This window comes from Felis catus, chromosome C1 (assembly GCF_018350175.1).
Source record: "Felis catus isolate Fca126 chromosome C1, F.catus_Fca126_mat1.0, whole genome shotgun sequence".
In the NCBI taxonomy this organism is placed as follows: domain Eukaryota; kingdom Metazoa; phylum Chordata; class Mammalia; order Carnivora; family Felidae; genus Felis; species Felis catus.
In genome coordinates this window covers 218,354,480-218,377,709 of record NC_058375.1, presented here as the reverse complement: position 1 = coordinate 218,377,709, position 23,230 = coordinate 218,354,480, and the positions used below count along the sequence as shown (strand labels likewise).

Sequence of the window (23,230 nt, the reverse complement as noted above, 5' to 3'; positions counted from 1 at the left end):
GATAGGCACAGTTTTCCACATGTTTGCACATCTCTGCAGTTGGGGGTATATGTTATAATCAAGGTTGCCCACATTATAATTAGCAGCACTTTTTTCTTTCTCGATGGTATACAAAGCAATGAGACATCTTTTAATTGGGTCTTAAAATTTGACAAAAATACATCTGCCTATGCCACAGAAGCCTAAAATGATGGTTTACCCATAATGAAGGTTGAAGTGAGTAATTTTTTCGGTAGAGGACATATATACTCTTTATATTTCAAGAACTCTTCTCTTTCACGTTCTATACAGGGGTCTAAGAGAGGAGATAATTTTACATTTCTTTGCATTATTTATCCATAAGGGACAATGACTGTGGCATTTCCACTGGCCAGGCTCTTAATTGCTAAAAGTATGTGATGATGTCCATGAGGCCATTCAGTAAGGTGTCAAGGACAAGAGGCAGGGGCGGGAATTGAGGTGGATGAATTAATGAGAGAAGGAGTGGGTCCGCGTTCTCCTGGGGCAAGGGGCATCCTCCCCCTTCTAGAGCGTCACGCCTGACGCACCATCTCCTGCTGAGTGTGCCTGGCAGAGAGTCCTCTGCCCAAGGCGACGGGAGGCAGTGGCCCCGGAGACCCCCACAAGCCACAGCTAGCGTGCTGACTCCAAGAGTCAGCGGCTACTGAACAGACCAGACAAAAATGCCCGGCCAGGACCATTTCTGACCCAGCTTCACAGGGATGTAAACAATCAGGCCAGACCAGAAGTCCCGGGGAGAAAATCTCTCAGGATTCAATTATGGCAGGGTAGGAATCTATCGCTATAATCAAACTGAATAAGAATAAAATCATAAACCGGGGCGCCTGGGTGGCTCAGTTGGTTGAGCGTCCGACTTTGGCTCAGGTCATGAGCTCACGGTTTGCGGGTTCGAGGCCTGCATCAGGCTCTGTGCGGACAGCTCAGAGCCTGGAGCCTGTTTCGGATTCTGTGTCTCTCTCTCTCTCTGCCCCTCCCCCACTCATGTTTGATCTCTCTCTCTCTCTCTCTCTCTCTCTCTGTCAAAAACAAACATTAAAAAAAATTTTTTTAAAAGAATAAAATTATAAGCCACTTAAAGTTCTTAAAATTGTATTCAAGGCCTACCATCCACTGTTCGATGTCACCCCATTTTGTGTCCAGCCCATAATATTTCTATGGACAGAAGGGAAAGAAAATTAGGCAAGAAGTGAAACGGTAACCACACAAGAAACTGCTCTGACATGCATTTCCAAACCGCTGCCCAAGCCACACGCTGAGGGTAACATGCCGGGGCAAAGCAGCAGAGACCAAGGTTGCGGCTCCGCAGGGGAGCGCTCCCGAGCGATCTGCACAGTGCGTGAACCTGTGCAGAGAGACCCCTCACCCTCCTCACCCCGCCCCTCCCAGGCAAGCCAACAGGGCCAGGACGAGGCACTCTGGACCGGGAACTGAAACTCAGCCCAGCAGCCCTTGGGGAAGGCTGTTCCAGCCTGCAGAGCAAAAGAACTCATGCTGTTGCTACAGCAGAATGAGAAAAGCTTCCTCGGTGTGGGGGAGGAGGGAGAGAATGTGTGCTGACCCCTAGGCCGCCAGCTATCTGGTGTCCACGCTAAATTTAGGCCCAGGAGAATTTACGTTCTTTGGATGTCTTTATAGCACGTCATCGATGCAAAGATGACTTAGCTAAGAGGGCTTGGTGCAGGAAAAAAAAAAAAAATTTACATGAGCAGCTTATATGTTCGGCATTTTCTTTAGCCAATGTCTGCAGGGTTTAGCTTGCTTGTCTAAGCCACAGCGGGTCAAGTTAAAACTAGGAGAGCGGACTCAGAATGGCTGTTACCATTACTAAATATAGTAATTCCAAAGATCGGTGGGAGCCCACGTACAGTCTCAGATAATGGGGTTCTGCCTTTCTCCTCACTTTTCCCTCCATTCCAACAGGAAAAGCGAGGAATACTTGACCAAACCCCCATACCACACAACACGTGGTTTTCCTCTTCATACGTGAAAACCTTATAATCCGAAAAAGGAAAAAAAAAACCCATTGCTGAAAGTAGAAGACAAGTTTTGAAATTGTTTTCCAATTGCCGAAACACGCTGCTAAGTTTGGCTTAGTTCCAGTGGATCTTGAGGGGTGGCCAGACTTTGAGTAGATGGCTCTGTGACCGTCTTGGCCCTTTCTCCTCCAGACGGCGGCGGTCTGGAAGAGGAAGACGCTGGAGGGAGAGTTGAAGCCGGCTCGAGCATTCCGCCCGGGGGCAGAACTGCAATATCAAACCTACGCGAGCCGGGTCTCTTCCTGTTAGTCACTTTCCTTACTTTGATGTTTCGAGCTCAGTTTCCCAGCCGAGCAACAGCGTCAGGCTATTGTGCGTTAACGCTCGCTCCACTCTCGCTGCCAAATTCCGTGTTTCTCACACGTGAAGTGAGATGCCACCAAACCTCGTCATCTCCTGGCTTAATTACAAGATGGAAAAAATGTATTTTTTTAAAAAAAGGGGGGCAGCCTACATCAGTTCACAAAAATTGTCGAAATTCCAAAGGAAGCTTGTATTATCAGTCTCCCTATTTTCTTCTGCCAGTTCTGTGCCTGTATCAGCAAAGGCACACCATCTACTGCTGTCTTTTGCGACGATCACGGGGGCCTTATAAGTAGCTCTATGACTGTGGCTACATTTCCATGTCCCTTCAGGGAGGGAGAACACCCCCAGAAAGAGCTAGGTGCCCCCAGCTAGCAGTTCTGATGTTAGTGAGCGGGCCAGCACAGCAGCGTGCAGAAAGCGTACAATGTTTCAAATGTAAACCACTATGATTAGCCAGTGAGTCATGCGCAGGAAGCAACAGCCAAACTTACAAAAGGGGCTTGACTTTCAGAAATAGCTTTGATTCGGGAGAAGAGAAACTGTCGCGCAGAACAGCCAGATGGGCTGAGAGATGTTTACTGCCTCCTTTTCCTCTTCTCAAATGGTAATAAGAGCTTTCCCTCCCTGGCACATCTTTATTACAAAAATGTACATCCGTTTTTGGAGCGGGGACTTCCTGAACTTTCTAGTTTACTTTGTGTACAAGTTAACATTCTGACAAAGTTCTAACACCCGGTCCCTGGTGTTGCCGAGAAGATAAAAGTGATCTAGAACTAGAAAGGAATGAACCAGAGTGGAAATTAGCAGGTGGAGTCTCTTTCCTCGGTTCAGGGCCATTTGTTACAGTGAGGGTTCCCCCTTGCCTTTTACTTGTTAAATTCCTACGGAGGCTCTGTAGGTATGTTTGGATCTAGCTTCAACATCCATTGCAATTACTCACCTGCTTTCTTCCCACCAGGTAATAGTTATGCAGAGTGGGGAGTGGGGAGCAGGACACAAAGGCAGTCTGATATCATAGCAAAGGACCCCATGGGAGGACTTTTTAAATGGACTGTGTTTAAAAGGGCTTGTTCTAACCTCTGAAATAGTCATCTTACTTTGATTTTCTTAGCTGCTCTAAAAGATACCATTCTTCATCTGTAGACTAAATACATTTATGAAAAGCAGCTATTATGGTTGTCGTAAGTAACAAACTAGGTACATTTACAGGCATCCAGTATACACACTCTGAATTCCCACTCACTCCATCATCATCGCTGAATCAGGAGCCCCTTACCTGGTTGTTTCCTACTGTACTCTCTGCACCTGGCCTGCTAGTGTATTTATCTCTAACCTTCAGCTGGTTCTATGAAGGGCTAGGGAACAGAGAGGCACGTTACTATCCTGAATGTTAGGGGTGGACGGCAGGTATATTTTAAGCTCTTGGATTTTCCTGTTGTATCATTTTCTTTTTTGCTCCAATTTTTAAATCAATATTTAATACTCTTTTAGTGTACGGTAATCTGCATGGATATTTAAATTTTTTCCTAATAAAATTATATGGAAGGATAATGTCTCCTTGAACAGCTGATTTCAAAGGTTTCCCACATCCTGAAATGTGATTTTACTTTGCCTTAGAATTTTTTTTTTCAAAGACGTAATTTTCTAATTTGAGAAAAGCAGAGACGAGGAAAGCCTTCTGTGAACAGACGTGTGTCTAATGGTGGCTCTTTAAGGGGGTGTAAGTAGCAACTTTGGCATCTTGATCAAACCAATTCATCAACAAAGCAGTCAAAGAAGCAGTAAAAACTTCTATTTCAGTGAAGGGCATTATTTCTGAAAGGTGACCAGGCCCTTGGCAAGGAAAAAACTAGTACATGCAATTTAGAAAACAAAGAAGAAAGAGCCTACCTTTTGAACCTGATAGATCTACAGAGAAGGGCAAAAAGAAACGGGAAAAGAAATAGGAAATCCAATTACAAAAGGAGAAGCATCAGAAAGAAAGGTTCTGTAAGTACCTGGAAATGTGAATAAAAGTCATACTGGGGTGGGGGGGGCTGAATACTGGTAAAATACGAATTGAAAAATGTTTGAAGTCTCATCGAAAGAATTCTTAATTTCCTGACTCATTTACATTCTGTTTTAGGTACAATGGTGAGACCCGGGCGCACACACGGATCCCTACGAGAATCTGGGTATCATTCCAATGCACGAGTCTGCAGAACCCGTCACCATCAGTGGGGAAGAGCACTTCGTCTTCAATTCGAAATTTCTTTGCACAGCGATGAAAGTTTAACTAGAAACCACAGAAACCAGATTATAAAGTCAACTGGTCAAATTCACAGGTAGGAAGAAAGACGCTTTCCTGTCCTGATTCATGCAGACAGAAACAGGATGCCAGGAAAGTTAAGGCTCAACCGAGCGATCACTAGAAGAGAACTGAAATACACATTTTAAAAAGCCTATTATGACGCATGGACATATTCATTTGCTCCAGGTGTTTCTCCTCAGGGTGTCCCAATCACTAGGTGAGGCGGAGATAATTTGCTTCATTCACTCATTTGCTCACTCATTCATTCACAGAACAAAACATTGGCCAAGTCAGGCTTTATTCAAGGCGCTTCTAGGCGTTCGTGGGGGAGCATGGATGAACATACACAACATGGAACGTGGACCACAGCACTCTCCATGAAAGTCACTAGCAAGAGAACATCACACCAGGGGGGGCACGTCTCACCATCTGTCTTCTCTTAGCGGGGGTCCTTGTGTGAAATAGAAGGTTCCCTAGGAGTTCCCAAAGACTCTCCACATCTCATTCTCCCCTGATGAATCCATTAGAAAGGACCTCAGCATCCTTCTAAACAGCCCCCAGCACAGTGAACAGGGGCCAAAGTCTCCCACCATCTGCAGGGCAAAGAACTGTGATGGGGCTCTGCCATGGGGCGGGGGGGCTGGGCTGGCCTCGGTGGGATGGTCCCGGTAAATCCCAGCCAGCTCCGAGGCCCCCGTGTGGCTCCAAACACAGCCCAACCTCTGGCACCAGCTTCCTGCTCTCCTGGCCCCCAGGGACGGTCACTTCTCCTCCTCCCCCTCCCCCTCCCCCTCCTCCTCCAGGGACTCACAGGCTCTGTCCACCTTCAGTGGATCTGCGCTCCCTCTCAAGGAAACCCTTTCTGGCCCAGCTCAGAAACACCTGTGTAGAGATACATGGCTCGGGGATCATGCTTCTCAATTTCTTACACCAAAATATCAACCTTCCTAGTGGAACGCTGGCCTTCCAAAGCATATTCATTTCCACTTAACCAACAACTTAAAATGCCAGTACCCCGGGCTATCGGATTGTATAACCTCAAATTGTGTTAGCGCGGTCTAAGAATAGTCCGGCCCAGAGATGTGATATGCAAAGGGCGGGCTAGGGAAGTGCTGTCTGTACACCTTCCGAAATCCCCAGACTCCGCTAGCTTGCCTCGTCTCTCCCTCCAGAGGTGCACACAAACGCTCATGCATGCACACGCATGTGTCCGGTTCCCCGCCCCAGGATCTGGCTCAAATCCAGAACAGCTACTGCTTCTGTGTTGTCTGTAAAACGCTAACAAAGTTGCCTATTCCGTTTATTATACTGGGCTTCTAAGTCCACACCGACGAAAAAATGACTTCCAAGGTTTGCCTCTACTTGTGAAATGACCAGATGGTGTACGTCTTCTCTTCCCCCTTTGCTGTGGTGCCAGCCAGCTCACAGACAACTTTCATCCCACGGACACTGCCCTCTGTTTTTGTTTTTATCGTTAACCATCTACCTGATCTTGAGGTAGAGAGCACACGCGGAGGACCACGGCTTTGCAGCGGTCAGATCTACACATGAATCTTAGCTCAACCACACCATGGCTATGGGGGAAACTGTCCATTTTCCTCACCTGTACATAAAACTCGGGGAGACCCCCTCACACACTGTGACACTACCCAGGTGTGTGTGGACTGCCCCGGACCAGGGGCTCCCAGGATGTCCCTGCTCGTCCCTTCTGCCCTACCCCAGTTCTCTTTGACTAGCAAGAAAATACAATTCTATTTTAGTTTAAACCTTTCAACTACCCTTTTTGAGAAAGCAAACTTTAAACACCAGTGCTCTCCTAGTTCAAATACCTTACGTTTCTGCCCGCATAATTGTCATTTGGATGGGTCAGTGCTGCTGCTGAGCCAACCAGATCAGTATAAACCACAGGGCAGACCAGGGGGCCTCCCTCCACGCTTCACCCCTTCCTTGACCTGGCTGTCTCTGTGTTCTGCCCACCCCCACGTGCCCCTCCTTCATTCAGTGTCCCCCTGGCTGCGTGGACCAGGGTTAGCTTTTCGTTTCCTCCCTGACACACGGAGCTGGTCATCAGGCCTGTGACTGATCCCAAATAAGAGTCTGAGTTCAGCAGAAAAGGAATTGTTGAGGTACCTTCACTCAATCACTGTGTCTGTGAGATCACATAGGGAGGAGGGGGAGCACAGGTGAATGATGTCTGTGAGATCACACGGGGAGGAGGGTGAGGCCACACAGGGAGGAGGGTGAAGTCACAGGGGGAGGAGGGTGGGATCACACGGGGAGGAGGGTGAGGTCACACGGGGAGGAGGGTGAGATCACACAGGAAGGAGGGTGAGGTCACACGGGGAGGAGGGTGAGGTCACACGGGGAGAAGGGTGAGATCACACAGGGAAGAGGTGAGATCACACAGGGAGGAGGGTGAGATCACACAGGGATGAGGGTGAGGTCACACGGGGAGGAGGCTGAGGTCACACGGAGAGGAGGGTGAGATCACACGGGGAGGAGGGTAAGAACACATAGAAAGGAAGGTGAACACAAGCAAGTGATGTCTGTGAGACCATATAGGGAGGAGGGTAAGGTCACACAGGGAGGAAGGTGAGATCACACGGAGAGGAGGGTGAGGTCACACGGGAGGAGGGTGAGGTCACACGGGGAGGAGGGTGAGGTCACACAGGGAGGAAGGTGAGATCACACAGAGAGGAGGGTGAGGTCACACGGGGAGGAGGGTGAGGTCACACGGGGAGGAGGGTGAGGTCACACGGGGAGGAGGGTGAAGTCACACGGGGAGGAGGGTGAGATCACACGGGGAGGAGGGTGAGGTCACCCGGGGAGGAGGGTGAGGTCACACGGGGAGGAGGGTGAGGCCACCCGGGGAGGGGGGTGAGGCCACCCGGGGAGGAGGGTGAGGTCACCCGGGGAGGAGGGTGAGGTCACACGGGGAGGAGGGTGAGATCACACAGAGAGGAGGGTGAGGTCACCCGGGGAGGAGGGTGAGATCACACGGGGAGGAGGGTGAGGCCATATGGGGAGGAGGGTGAAGTCACACGGGGAGGAGGGTGAGATCACACGGGAAGGAGGGTGAGGTCACCTGGGGAGGAGGGTGAGGTCACCCAGGGAGGAGGGTGAGATCACACGGGGAGGAGGGTGAGGTCACACCGGGAGGAGGGTGAAGTCACGCTGGGAAGGGAAATTAAGAAGCTAGTGTCCACCTGAGGCACTTTCTCACAAGTAAAGCCAAGCTTTCCTGCTGGTCTTCTCACAACTCAAACCCACACTCGGGGGAACCCGCTCCCAGGCCTGAACGTGCCTCTGCTGTGCGACTGTGTGAATACCGACAGGACCCAAACGACCACCTGCTTCCCGGTGAGACCTGAATCATTACATTACCATTACCATTGGACCTGAATCATTACAAAGCTGTCACATCTTGTTAAAACGGAGAATTTCAAAACTCCAACGCGGGTACTAATGGAACGATACCTGTGCGTAAGACCCAGGAGGCCGACTGTGGCCTTTGTGATCAGATCCCTGGTTTTAACCAGGCTTTCTTTGCAAAGCCGAGCTCCTCAGTGGGCACTGAACGCCGGGGACGGCCCGTGCCGCACAGGAGCTGGGCAGTGCCCGCGCACAGGCCCGGCTTCCAACGCCCTGCGGCCAGGACCGGGCTCCCGTGTCCGTGTGCACCGTGGGGGCCTTGGCCTCGCACGGCTGCTGCGAGGGCCACCCCCAGCCTGAGGGAGGCTTCTAAGGAGGCCGCTCAGAGAGGGGCTTTCGGGCCTCAATTCTTTTTAACTTTCATTTGCTAAATCAAGAACTTCTGCCACAGGACTTTGTGGCTGACAGGCCACATATGTTAGCAGGCTTGTATTTAAATCAATTCGGGAGAGGACACACTTTATCTACACGTGGAATCTGGAAGGCAGACGGGAAGGTACACACTGCATGATTCCTTCTCACCGTGGCTCTGTAGAAATCTCCCATCTTATTCTTAGCGAACGCTAATCTCCTACCCTCGAGGACAGTGACAAAATGATCACGGACGCCCTCCTGGAAACCCAGGCGTCACGGCCGTCTCCTTCCCCCGTCCGCTGCGTCCGCTCCAGCAACGGGGCTCAGAGGCAGCCACGGGCCACCCGAAACACTGACAGCACCAAGGTGCCACCAACTGTGGCCAAACCGGGCGGAGGTGAAAGATGTGCTGGGAAGTTGTTCTTACAGGTCTTTTATGACCTTAATACAATGACTAGGGGCCACGGGAGAACCAGGGGAGCTGATTAAAACCAAATGAGCCCCGAGAAGGCCAGAGGGCGAGAGGTCAGGGCCGTTGGCCCTGGGCAGCGAGGCAGCCGTCGCCCCAGGCGCTGGCGCAGCTCCTGGCCATGCTGGTGGCCCGTGGCACTAACACCTTACTGCCCCCACTGCCCCATTCCTTTCTGAAGCCAGGTCGGGGGCAACAGCGTCCTGCACACAATGGGCTTGCAAATATCCACTGAACGAACAGAAACATTCTAAAGAGCAACTGATACCCAGCAATTTGAAAAAAGCATTGGAGGGGGTGCCTGGGGGGCTCAGTCGGTTGAGCGTCCGACTTTGGCTCAGGTCACGATCTCGCGGTCCGTGAGTTCGAGCCCTGCGTCGGGCTCTGTGCTGATGGCTCAGAGCCTGGAGCCTGCCTCGGATTCTGTGTCTCCTCTCTCTGTCTGCCCCTCCCCTGCTTGCTCTGTCTCTCAAAAATGAATAAACGTTAAAAAAAACATTTTAAGAGAAAAGCATTTGAAAAAGGAAAAATACCTAATTTTTAAAAACCAGTGCAGGCTAAGAGAACGTTTTCATCAGGCGGCCTCTGGTTACAATTGATCCTGGCATCTGAGTGCACAGAAGGTGCCTGGCGTCTGGGTGGGTCCTACAGCACAGGTGACACTGTCTCAGGTATGTGACAAAGTCTACCAGCAACACCTATACTTCATCTCTACCTCTCGTTCAAACGCTTCTCTCCAGAGATGTTCCTGAAAATGCTTCTTTGAATGACTTTCAACAGTCACTCCTGGTGTGACCGGTACCCTGGGGTTCACAGGCAGGGATCAGTCAGGTCCCCATCCCGGTCGGAGCCGAAGTTCGCCCCTGACACAACGGGAGGGGAGGGGGCTTCATGTTAGCCATCAGCTCAACAGTCGAGGCTGGATAATTAACATGAAAATTCAAGAGCGCCTATATCCAGTTTGAAAATGACACATGTGATTCTTGGGGGAAGGCACTGAGAAGGGGCCAAACCCGTGCTCTGCATAAATTAAGAGAAAAAAAGGACAAAAAAACAAAGTCAATTCTAGAGGCAGGCCCACAACTGTGTGTGTATTTCTAACGAGGAGAGAGAACGTGGTGATTTACTTTCAAATATTTGCTCCGTCTTCATTCACGGCGTAAACACAGGACAAGGGCTAAGCTACCGCAGAAGTGTGACTGACCCTCATCTGCTTGGGTCACTCCCAGGAACTGCTGGTGTGGTGTGGCCCTTCCCGGGGGCGGGGGGGGGGGGGGATCCACATTCCCGCCTGTCCCCATCACTGCAGGGACATCTGGCCTGTGGTCAGATTCTCCTAAGTAACATTCTGGCTTGGTCTAGTCACCTTCAAACCCCACGGAAGAGATTTCTTCCCCAAATCCAAATGTGGCTGTGCCCCTTCCCTGCTTCTGCAGCTCCACAGCGTGGACTGCACACCCTGCAGGCAGGGAAATGACAAAGGACACCCGGGGCTGGTGGCCGGGTCTCACCCTACAGGGAACGCGAGGCTGTGTGGCGGAATCTGCGGTGATTTTAGGAGAAACTGGAAATCCAGGTTTTTATCTGAAATCTCACAGGCTTTAAAACACTGGCTCGGGGCGCCTGGGTGGCGCAGTCGGTTGAGCGTCCGACTTCAGCCAGGTCACGATCTCGCGGTCCGTGAGTTCGAGCCCCGCGTCGGGCTCTGGGCTGATGGCTCAGAGCCTGGAGCCTGTTTCCTATTCTGTGTCTCCCTCTCTCTCTGCCCCTCCCCCGTTCATGCTCTGTCTCTCTCTGTCCCAAAAAAATAAATAAATAAATGTTGAAAAAAAAAAATTAAAAAAAAAAAAAACACTGGCTCAACTTCGAAACGCTGGCTGTGTGCAATCAGCCTCAGGCAAAGTGCCCAGCCACCTCCCCGCGACACGATACACTCAAAGCCCTCAAGCGGTGCCCGGTGTGGATGTCCCCGCAGGGTGTGACCGGTAGAGGACACAGGTCAGGTGGACGGGGAGTTGCTTCTTCCGTGTTGACCTCAAGCTCAGGGGAAAGCTCTCTGCTCTGAGTTCAAGAGTCCTCTGGGGCGCCTGGGTGGCGCAGTCGGTTAAGCGTCCGGCTTCAGCCAGGTCACGATCTCTCAGTCCGTGAGTTCGAGCCCCGCGTCGGGCTCTGGGCTGATGGCTCAGAGCCTGGAGCCTGTTTCCGATTCTGTGTCTCCCTCTCTCTCTGCCCCTCCCCCGTTCATGCTCTGTCTCTCTCTGTCCCAAAAATAAATAAACGTTGAAAAATAAAAATAAAAAAAAAAATAAAGAGTCCTCATCCTGCCCACACGGCTCAGGCTCCAGCCCAAGGTTATGAAAATAAGTGGCAAACAGCATTAACAGGTGTGTAAACACATTACTGTCCACGCTCCCGGGGTGGGACGTTACCGTCCACTTCCCTGGTTATTTCCCCCGCCTGTGGCCCTCAGTCATCACGAAACCTATTAAAACACGTAAAAACCACAGGGGAAGTATTTTTCAACAAACAGTTTGCTTAGTTTAAAAAAACAATAACCCGTTCCTTCACATTTTAATTCAGAGGCTCGAGATTCTAGCTCCACGGCTGGACCTCGAAGTTCAGAGCCAGCGATTCTCGGCCCCTTTCAGCCGGAAGCCTGGGCTGGGAGACGTCTGCAGGCAAGTGGCCGTGCGGGGGGGCCGTCTCGGGATCCAGCACATCGAGGCCTGGGACAGGCACGTCTGGTATCCGCGCTATGCGCGCTCCCTGGCCTGACCTTGAACAAAGTCACAGGCACAGTGCATTCCAATCGCGGGCACTGTCAACGGGACAGGTGCCTGTGTTTGCACACTCTCCCTAAAATAAATAACGTAGCCGCATTACCTCCTTCTGCTGTCGCTCCAGCTCCTTCATTCGGATCTCTCGGGCCTCCGCGCGGGCCGCACGCTTCGCAGCCAGCCTCGCCTCCGCCTGAAACAGACACGAGTTTTATCAGCAGACAGACCAGCGCCTCCTTCCCACCGTTAACGACGAGGATGTTGCAAGAGACTTTGTTCAGGGCTTAATAAACATACAGGAACACACTGCAAACTGACAAGAGTTAAGGGTCACCGGGAGGGACAGCAGCAATAGTTACAGTAACAAGGATGCCTAGCATTTCTGGAGCCCTTGCTAAACGCCGAGTGGATGCTGTTCTAAGGGCTTTTTGTGTCATGCCGTATGCTCCTTGCAACAGTGCCGTTAGGTAGATACTGTTACCATCCCCGGTTTACAGACGAGGAAACTGGCACAGAGAGGGTAACTTAACCAAGGTCGCACAGCGCGGAAGCGGCAGGGCTGGGCAGTGTGCCTTCCTCTGGAGCTCTGACACACCATTGCAGGAAGCAAACATTAGAGCTGGGCATGGCCACAGGCCACCGGCTCAACCCCTCCCTTTACAGAGCAGGAAGCGGAGGCCTGGAGAGGCTGCCAGACCGGTCTCCAGGGGCTGGGACTCGGACCGCTGCTTTCCAGAACTCCCGTCTGGCCAGCTCTCAGGACACCCTGCTGGCCTCAGCTCCCCGTGGCCGCCTGCAGGGCTGGGAAGCCCATCTTTTTTATCGAGAGAACCGAGATGGTGGCAGAGTGTTTCTGGCTGATGGGCTGCCCACCGCCATGAACTTGCCACTTGAACACCGCTTCCCAATTTTACAAATGTCACGTTTATGCACCACGTCAGCTGATACAGTGGAGGGCTAGTCAGGTAACTGGTGCAGGTGCACCATGCAGGCTTTTTGGGGCCAAACACAACCCACCTTCTTTCCACTTAATTTGGGGAGGGGGGATACACTTGTAATTCTTCCACCAACGGTTCTGTAGATACAGTTTCAGAACTTAAAGCAGGGCCAGGACAGACGGCCAAGTACTTCTGGTGTGGTGTGGGGCCAGCAAGCAGGAGGGGGCCCAAGGGTCATTGTCCAGCTTCTCTCAAAGGACCAGGCTCACGTCAGGGGGCGGTGTCCACACCCCCCCCCCCCCCCCGCCACACTTGTACTGAATTGCAAATGCATCTTCTGTCCAAGTGCTCATCTAAGTTGAAAACTGACCACCACTGATCTGTCAGAGGTCAGCCGGTGTGTGTCCTCATAAGGAATCTGTTCTAATTTGGTTCATTCTCATGGTTCCTTTATCAGTCCCAGCCCAGGTCCCTCAAGTCAGGGGCGTCAAAAATCGCAGCAGCCTCAGAACTTTGATACCTCGGGGCCATTTTCAATTCTGTAAACCACATTACACCATGTGAAGGGGCACTCAGGGTCTATAAAAAGATCCAGCAAAGCTCAAGGGGAGGGGTGGGGGGTTCACTTGACAGATATCCAGCATGCTGTGATGCCGTAGCCCAGGGCCGGGCCAGCAAGAGGGCGAGGTTCACACTGAGTGCAGCCTGCCTCCCGGTCTTCCTGGGGGGAGGCGTGGGCTCCCTGCCTGCTGGCTCCCTGTCTAAGCCGGCACAGACCAGACAGCTATGGCCTCAGCTCGGGTGGGAGGAACAGGGGAGGGGATCAGGGAAAAGAGAAGGGAGGTCATGGGGGAGGGAGAAGGGGAGGGGCAGAGTGGGAATGTGAGAAGCAAGAAAGGGGACAGAGGGAAGAGGGCTGCAGGGGCACACAGGCCGAGAGGAGTACGGCAGGCCCAATCCTCGGGGGTCCCTGAGACTCCCACATAATCCTCTCCCCTTGAGAGTGAGCCGCACTGCAAGAGTGACAGACGCCTGTCCTGTGACCGGGTTACATCACATGGCAAAGAGAAATGCAAAAGTAATTAAGGTTCCTTATCAGCTGACTCAAGAGTTAATCTAAAGATAGATTATCCTGGGTGGGCCTCACCTAATCAGATGAGACCTTCAAAAGAGGGACTGGGGCGGGGGTGCCTGGGGGGCTCAGTCGGTTGGGTGTCCGACTTTGGCTCAGGTCATGATCTCGTGGTCCGTGAGTTGGAGCCCCGCGTCGGGCTCTGTGCTGACAGCTCAGAGCCTGGAGCCTGCTTCAGATTCTGTGTCTCCCTCTCTCTCTGCCCCTCCCCTGCTCATGCTCTGTCTCTCTCTTTCAAAAATAAATAAAATGGTAAAAAAAAAAGTTTAAAAGAGGGACTGGAAGTCAGACGGACTCTCAAGCTGGCATGTGTGACAGGGCCCGGGAGGGGTAACATGACAAGGACCTGCAGGTGAGCTCTAAGAGCCGAGAGGGACCCCCAGCTGGCTGACAACCAGTAGGAAAACGGGAAGCTTGGTTTTGCAACACCAGGGAGCTAGATTCTGCCCACAGCCATGTGAGCTCGAGAGGACCTCAGGCTCCAGAAATGACTGCAGCCTGTGAGGCCCTGAGCGCGGGACCCAGTAAGCTGTGCCCGGACGTCTTTTTTTTTTTTTTTTTTTTTTTTTAGGTTGATTTATTTTAGAGATAGCGAGTGTGGGCGCGGGAGGGCCAGGGAGAGGGAGAGAGAGAATCAGAAGCAGGCTCCACACACTGTCAGTGCGGAGCCGACGTGGGGCTTGAGCTCACGAACTGTGAGATCAGGACCTGAGCTGCAATCAAGAGTCCTCCACTTGCGGCTTCTGACCCGAGACACCGAGATGAGACACGTGTGCTATTTCAGGTGTGTGAGTATTTGCTACGAGGCGACAGATAACGAGGACGGGGAGGTGGGGTCTCAGATGACTCCTACTCTCACGGTGCTCGTGTCTCTGACCCGAGGGGTCGCGCACCCCCATCTCGCCCACCTTCGGTCCTGCTCTGCTTGGGACCGGGCCGAAGATCCCTGAAGAGCCCACCTACGTGGACAGACCCGATGCCTGGAGTGGCCGCCCTGCCGGATGGACAGGCCTCCCGTACAATATCCCATCAGACCACAGCGGCTAGTCCTGGGGGCCTCCCCCCACCCAGGAAAAGGCTCCTGTCATGACCCACCCACCCGTGGGGGCCCTCATGTCCAGCCCAGGAAGTCCGTCCCAGCCGTGAGGATAATGGCACTGAAAGCCACCAGCCCCCAACTTGAGGGACCTGGGCTTGGGATGACAGGGACGCATTTGAATGAACCAAGTTATGCAGTAAATTCCTCTTGAGGACGCCCCGGCCAACCTCAAAGACACAGCGACTGTAGTCAATCTACATTTTAAAAATAGTATTCTTTTTTTTTTTAAACTTTTTATTTGTTTTGAGAGAGAGAGAAAGAGCAAGCAGGGAAGGGGCAGAGAGAGGGAGAGAGAGAATTCCAAGCAGCCTCCACACTCAGTGCAGAGCCCGACACGGGGTTTGATCTCATGACCAGGAGCTCATGACCTGAGCCAAAATCAGGAGTCGGACACTCAACCGACTGAGCCACCCAGGTGCCCTTCAGTCTACCTCGGTTTAGAATTTAGAAAGGAGGTAAATACGTAATTCGGTACAATCTCATGTCCTGGCAATGGCCGCCGTGGGCACAGCTCCATCTCCCAGGATCCTCGTGGGACTCGTACGTGGGAAGCAAGACGTCCATGGCACAGGAAGTGGTCACAGACATGCTTGCTTCTGGGAATCGGCTAATTAAAAACCCACAGACATACGGGCCAACATTTAAAGTAGTCCAAAACCTCGGCACAGCCAACTTTGTGAGCACAGAACTGCAATCAACATCACAACCCTGACCCTGGCCTGAGATGCCTGAACGAAAAATCGTAGGGTTTTGACAACATGATTCATCCTAAAAACGCTGACATTTCCAAGAACACGCAAGAGCCTGACCCACAGCCCAGGAGACCACGATCACTCAAACGATCAGTGCAAAGTCTCCAGAGAAAATATGTGATATGATCAAGTCATTAAATGAACACAAAACACAAGACAGCTATGGCCCGCCACAATGATAAGGAAACGAGAATTCATTCCCCTCCAACCTCTCCTGTGAGGCCCAGTGCTGCCTCCCACCGGCCCCCCTCCAGGCAACAGGTCTCGGGCTCCGTGGGCCTCAGGCCAATGCTTCTGTGGTTCAGGACAAACCCATCACCACCCACGCTTTTGTGAAATACAAACTCACATCCACGTCTGACTGCATGAGAGTTTCCAAACACTTACTTTCACTTCTGCTCTCCACTTGTGGGGACCGCGGCTACTGGTGATCGCCAGCCAGGGCCACCCAACCTGGTAACACCTTCAGACACAGCCAGAGCAGGGCCTTCAGGCTGCAGGGTGGGTCCCCAGTCTCCGGAGGAGAAAGCCAGGCCCGGGGGGTGGGGGGGGGGGTATGGTGACGGGGGAAGGAGTGGCAAGGTGGAGAGGTACAAACCGCACAGGGCTTCAAAACAGCAAGCTTGGAAAACGGGAGTTCACACACTGCCCAGCCAGGGGCGAGGGGTCTGTTCGATCACCCTCAGCTCCCGGGGAGCTCCTCGGATGCTCCACCGATTGGCCTGGGACCAAGCTCCTTCTGGGACCTGCTAGGGCAGCAGCAGGCCCTTCCTCCTGGGTCCTGGCCTGCCCTCTTCCCTTCCTACAGGAGGCAACAGGAAAAGGGTACCAAGCCCTCAGCTCCCGCCCCCCGGGGGGGTGGGGGGAGGGCTCCAGAAAAGGCGGAGCTCTGGGCCCCAAGCCTCCTCTTGCACCCCACTGTGTCTTTGTTGCGAAACATACTAAAGCGTTTAAGAAGAAATTATAAGCTCTCCCTAGGCCTTGCCTTCTAATAAGGAGAGGAGCTGGGGGGGGGGGGGAGTGGGCGGGGTCTAAATGGCTGTGAGCTGACAAGTGCTGGGGCTGGCTGGTGGGACCTAGCTGTCACAGCATGCCCCCCACCCCTCAGCACACCTGGGAACAGTTAGAGATGCAGAATCACCCCACCCAGACGCTCTTGGGGGAGAATCAGCATGTCCCTGGTGGGGGATGGGGGGGGGGGGCGCAGGCACTTGCTCAAGTGTGAGAAGGACCTCTGCTTTCTGTCATCCCTTCTGTGTTTGACAGCTTTCAGAATAAATAGCAAACGTTTTAAAGGAAGGAAGAAAGGGGGGAGGCAGGCAGAGGGAGAGAGGAAGGAAGGTAATGAAGAAGCCCCCAAACCCAAACCCTGCTCACTGCTGCTGGAAGGTGGCCCTGGTTCTGTTGCTGGAAACCCATGTCGCTCCCCCAGCCAGGCTCCCCCTCTGCTCCCGAGGCCCCTGCGGGGTCGGGGGCAGAGCAGGGGAGAGCTGATCCAGCCAGGCATGGGATGAGATCCAGGCTCCTGGCCGGAATGCAAGTGCCCTCGCCCCCAGGGGCCCCCTGCCCTGGCTGGGAACCCCACAGACGGAGCTTTACTGACCCTGTTTCGTTCGTCTAAAGATTCTATTTGTTTAGTAATCTCTACAACCGGCATGGGGCTCTAACTCAACCCCGAGATGAAGGGTCGCGCGCTCCACTGAGCCCCCCAGGCCCCCTGAGATGCTAGGTTTTAAAGTGAGGCGCCCTCCGATGACGGAGACGGTCAGAAGCCTCCACTCATCGCCACAGTGGCCTTAGAATAATTCTAAAACGCTGAACCCTTCGAAGTTCCGCGTTCACGGTTTATTTTACCGCAGACACGACGGCCCTCCGTCGCCACGGTGTCGCGTACAGCGGGGGAGATGCTGCGCACACAGAGCGGCACGGGCCTGACCCCAGGCCTCCTAACAAACGGCCCGCACGCCCTGGGTCTCCCGGTGGGGTCCCCGCAGCCACAGAGGCCCCCAGCCCGGGGCTGGCCGCAGGGGCGCACGGGTGGCGGGGGGGACGCTTCTCCCCCGCTAGCCCTGTCCCCGCAGCATGGGCCTGGCCGGGCTGGGGAGCAGGTGAAGTCCGGGGGGAAAGCAGGATCCTGTAGGGTGGGGTCACTACGCCACGGCAACAGCCCCGATGGGCTCCGGTCCCACAGCGGGCCACAGAGCAGAAGCAGAGTCCGCTGAGCAGGACACAGAGGGAGGCGGGGGAAGAGCCAGACGCACCCGTTCTGGGCTGACACCGCGACAGGCCTCCTGCTCGGGGCATCAGACGGTCCAGGCCGTGACGGATGCGCCATCCCAAGGTGCGGCGGGAGCTCAGGGACAGCCCCACTCAGCTGCGGTCTAAGGCTGGGGACAACTGTACAGAGAAGTCCCGTGCGGGGATGTGAGGAGGACGAGGAGGGAGGAGGCAGGCCTCGGCAGAGAGGCTCCCAAACGCCCTGAGCCCCGGCCGACCTCACCTTTCCTGCAGCCGGGCTGGGGGTGGGGGCAGAGATGCTGCCACACCCCGTCCCCCAACAGCTTGCACCCCAATTCCAGTGGCATCTGGGGGCTCTAAGGCTCTCGTGGCTCCTCCCCATTTAACCACCCGGAGGACGCCGCGTGATGACCCTCGAGGTCCGGGGACATGAGGAGTACCCGCTAGAACAGAAGGGCTGAGAGCAGGAGCTGGCGGGGGAGCAGGGAGACTGCGTCCCTTGCAGAGCCTTGAGCTGCTACAGGGAAGCCCGGCTCTGTGCGTACGTGTCCCGAGCTTCCAGGCTTTCCTGGGATTCGAGCACAGTGTGGAATTCGGTCTCCCAAGCCATCTCATCCTGCAGTCACGGGAAATGTTCTTATTCCGCTCTTGGACTCTGCGGGCCCTCCCAGGGCTTCTAGAACCCTACGTGGGAGCGGGAAGGGGTTCATGAGCCACAACTCTGGGGCCAGCTTGAGAAAGGGGACCGAGACACGCTTCCTTCACTTCCTCCAGCTACGCGAGGAAAGCCCTGGGGCCTGGACAGGCACCAGGGTGAAGGTGCCGGAAGCCGGCCGCCACGGCCTCAGTGCAGAGCCCAGGGCACCCTCGTGCACGCTGCTGACGTGCGAGGTGACTGCGTGCTCTGTGACGCTGGGTGCAGCCATCTGAGAACAGGTGTGTGGGAGGGGACTCGCCACACAGCTAGAACACTGCCGGGGTCAACGGAGAGGGCCCACACCTTGGGGACCCCAGCAACTGCCGCCTCCTTAGTCTCCTCAGACGTAAAGTGGAAATGAGCCGCACGGGCTGTGCAGAAACACAAGCGATCGGTCTGTCGGCTGAGCAGCGTCCCAAAATTAGGAGGAAGCTTTAGCATTGATTATACACATTCGCTTTGGCCGTCAGGCTTTAGAATCCAGCGCAACTGAAAACCAGACTTTTTTCCTCCAGGCCACATGATGTAACTACAGCTCATAAGCTCTCGGGGAAAGTTTAAGGATGTATTTAAAGTTCACTAGGGGCGCCTGGGTGGCTCAGTCGGTTGAGCATCCGGCTTTGGCTCGGGTCATGATCTCACGATCTGTGAGTTCGAGCCCCGCGTCAGGCTCTGTGCTGACAGCTCGGAGCCTGGAGCCTGCTTCCGATTCTGTGTCTCCCTCTCTCTCTGTCCTTCCAACCTCCCACCTCCCAAAATAAAAACATTTAAAAAAATTTTAAAAAAAGAAAGAAAGAAAGAAAGAAAGAAAGAAAGAAAGAAAGCAAGCAGCAGAGCCCTTCTGTCCATGTGATTCTTCCCCAGGACAGAGGAACGCAGCTCCTGATGGGCAGGCCTGAAACCCCCGAGTCCTGGAGGCCACGTACACAGGCCCGCGTGGAAGCGCCTTCTAACGTCGCGCACATTTCCCGTTGAGAGTGGACAGCTGCGCAGAATCCCTCTCTAGAGCGGCCTTTGTTCCAGGAAGTGGCAATAGCCAGAAACTTCTGTTTTCCCAACCCCTCATGTACAGTAGATTCCAAAGGTGGGTTGCTATTCAAAGCAAGCAGGTGGGATTAGGGACACGCTCTCCCGCAGGGGTGCCAACAGGGAGGGGATCGTGCTCAGCCAGCAGCTCACAACTGAGGCTCAGGTCGCCTCTGTGCCAGGCACCCACTGCCCCGGGTCCCTCAGCCATCACGTGCATGTCAAAAAAAAAAAAAAATGCTCATCTTCCCCAAACCCTTGCTTACACAATTACTGTATGTTTTTCCCCAAAGAGGGGGCCTACATTTAGGGACATGTCTGTAACTACAATCACCATGGAGGGGAAGATGCTTTGGCATGGCAGTTATCAGTGGGGGCGGTGCCAACCCTGCAGAGGGCATTTTGGGAACTTGGGGCATGTTGCTGGGAGGTCACAGTGAGTGGAGGCAGGCACTGATGACATTTAAGGGGCAGGGTGGTGGCACCTGGGTGGCTCAGTCGGTTGAGCGACCACCTCTTGATTTCGGCTCGGGTCATGATCCCAGGGTCGTGGCGAGCCCCATGTGAGTGTGGAGCCTACTTGGGATTCTCTCTCTCCTTCTGCTCCTCCCCCGCACAAGTGCGCACACACACACACACACACACACACACAGACACACACACACACGTGCTCTTCTTCTCTCTCAAAAAAAAGTGGGGAGGGGGCAGGCCATGGCAGGCCAACCATCCCACACTCAGGCAGGACTGCACCTTGAAGAACCTTCCCACGGACTATCCAGGCAGACAGAAAAAAACGACTCTATCCGTTTCGGATCTACAAATGGATTCCAACTGACACATAAAATCAAAGTATGTTTTGTGCAGTTTCAACCTCCGCTGCAAATCCCAGGAATGTGATCAGCATGAAAATTGAGGGAAGGCTACACTTGGCTTTGTTCAGACCTCTCGGAGAGCTGGTGCCCATTCTGGAACGTCGAGCCACCAAGAGCAACGTGACGTGCGGCACCTGGGACAGAGCACGCCTGTGTCAGCCTGCCCGCAGCTATGGTGTGGGCACAGGTCTGCACATGTGTGACCGCTCCGTCCTTCTTCTGGGACACCAGGGCCGGAGCGTTTCTGTACCGACATCCACGTTCTGTTATCGCAATTTACCTTCGTTTGCTTTCATTTCAACGCTACGGTTAAAACATTACGTTGACTTGAGATGATCTGTACCAGATCTTACTGCCTACGGACTTCATTTCAGGTGAGCAGTGAGGATGTGAAAAACTTGCTATAAAAAGGGGGCACTGGGTCTGACAGGGTTGAGGACCGCAGTTTTTGATAAAATGCAGAGTGGAGCGGGGGAGCTGAACCTCTCTACTGCGCGGCCACACTGTCCAAGCAGCCCCGGTACAGGTTAAGGGCACGGGTCCGGGGGCCGCTGCATGAGCCATCAACTAAACAAAACACACTTTGTCAATTTTTCCTTGAAGGTTTGGAGGACAGAAAGTTAAAGACTGACATTCAACTGGTAATCTAAAACACCAACTCCGGTGGGTTCTGGAGTAGACTGTAAAATGATCGTGGAATTTTACGATAAAACATCAGCCTTCAGAGAAGCCTTTACCTTGCAAGGCTGAGGTGGCTGGGCCATGGGCCTCCAGGAGCCCGGACCGGGGGACCAGATGGAAAAGGCCAGAACTTCGGCGCCACCTCTCCGCAGGCCGGGCACGGGCTCCTCAGCAGGGTTCTGCGTTTTTGCAGGCAGAGACACCCAGCCCCAGCCTTCCCCCCTGGCTCGACTGTCTACCAGGTATATGGGCTCTGACAAAGTATGTTGCCTTTTTTTTTTTTTTTTTTTTGGTATTAATCATGCAATATTTATTTATTTACGTTATCTTATCCTACTTCCAGGGTAATTAACACGTAGTGTAATTCTAGTTTCAGGGGTACAGTACAGTGAGTCAACACTTCCATACATCACAAGTGTGCATCACAAGTGCCCTCCTAATCCCTATCGCCTCTTTCCCCCACCCACCTGTTTGTGCTCTAGAGTTACGAGTGTGGTTTCTGGAAAGGACATCACTTTTGAACAGTAGCCCTCATCACAGGGAGTGGGAGGAATCAGACTATGTGATCTCTGGGAGCTTCCTCCGTCTCTAGAACCGTGTCTCTCTCTCCACCAGGGGTGAGTTGTTTCTACTGTGAGACGATCACTTCTCTCTCCCCGTTTTGCTACCAGAAATCTCCCAACTTTGTTTTTCTGGGTAATGAACTTCTTAAAAGCACCCCACATGCCCAAAATAGCAAACCGGTATTATTCAGGAACAAAATTATCCATGTTACTTTATCGACAGCAGTGACTTGAGGAACATTTACTCAAACTCCACATCATCCTCTTGAGTTCAGCAACTACTCATACGGATGCCGATGACGAAGGATGTTGCACGGTACCCTCCGTGCGGATACATTTCCCCTCTTGCTGCCAACCCCTCCTGTATTTTCTTCTGAGATGAGAGAACGTTCACATTTATTTCTTTTAACAGCCTCATCATGCCGGAATTACAAAGGAATAAAGAAATGACAAATACAGTGTGGCCACAAATAACAGTGTGGGACTGGCAGGTGACAGCATCCTGGTGGCCGTCCCGTTGCAGCCAGCGCACCAGGGCTCCACTCCCTTCACCTTCACCTGTTCTGCTCACGGAATTCTCTGCAAACCCCGTGTCTTTAAGGTGTCACAAAACACTGAAATTGGGGGCGCCCGGGTGGCTTAGTTGGTTGAGCGTCTGACTTCAGCTCAGGTCATGATCTCATGGGTTCGAGCCCCCCATCAGGCCCTGCGCTGACAGCTCGGAGCCTGGAGCCAGCTTCGGATCCTGTGTCTCCCTCTCGCTCTGTCCCTCCCCCGCTCGTGCTCTGTCCCTCTCTCTCAAAAATAAATAAACATTAAAAACCAAACACTGGAACTGTTCCTTCTCAAAAGAAGGAAGGACAACCAGAAGCACCAGGGCTCCTACATCAGGCAGCTCAGGGCTATTTGCAACCGTCCCCACATCACTTCAATTCTCAGGGAGCCTGTCTGTCTGGGTGGGGTGGGGCGCAAGCCCACAGCACCCAGGAAGGAGGCTTCTGGAGGATGCTGACACCCGTAACAGTTACAAAGTTAGTGCAGGATGAAAACAGAAAAATCGAAATTTCTGCAGCTCTTTCGTTTCTACTGGTCTGTTCCTTATTTAGAAAAATAAAGCCCATTGAAAGTTCTTCTGTCTGAAAACTACCAGGAAGGGCAACGAAACGCTGGATACGAGGAGGACGTCTCACCATGCATTCGGGAGCAAGGGCATGTGTCCTAAGAGGCTGCCTTAGTAAAAAGACGTCCTTCAGCCCAGAGGCTGCCAAGAGCAGCCGAGCAGCGGCCGGTCAGCGCCTCTGCAAACTGTATATACTGGCAATGGTTCTCAGCAGCAGCTCTGAGCCAGCAGGCCTGGGTCTGAGCCGGCCCTACTGCCTGCCGGCTGTGTGCGCTTGGGAAAGTCCCCTGACCTCTCTGAGCCTCAGTTTCCCTTTCATCTGTACGTGGAGGCAACCGGACAAGGTTCCGGCAAGGGCTAGGGAAGACGTCTGCAGAAAACATGTAGCAAGGCGGCCACCGCAGGGCTCAGGAAGTGCTGCCTGCTG

General features: G+C 53.2%; 1 protein-coding gene across 50 annotated transcripts in view; it reads right to left on the bottom strand.

Moving 5' to 3' along the window:
- The window catches only part of LRRFIP1 (LRR binding FLII interacting protein 1), a 140,610-nt gene that overhangs the window by 57,163 nt on the left and 60,217 nt on the right, over positions 1 to 23,230 (bottom strand). For 29 of the 50 annotated variants that reach the window (XM_023259908.2, XM_023259903.2, XM_023259909.2 and 26 more), the window contains exon 2: positions 11,792 to 11,878. In XM_023259908.2, the coding sequence (XP_023115676.1) occupies positions 11,792 to 11,878 (87 nt within the window). Of the gene's footprint in view, positions 1 to 1,125; positions 1,174 to 4,253; positions 4,272 to 11,791; positions 11,879 to 23,230 lie in introns of all 50 variants that reach the window. The other 21 variants (XM_023259899.2, XM_023259902.2, XM_023259900.2 and 18 more) reach the window with 1 other exon arrangement.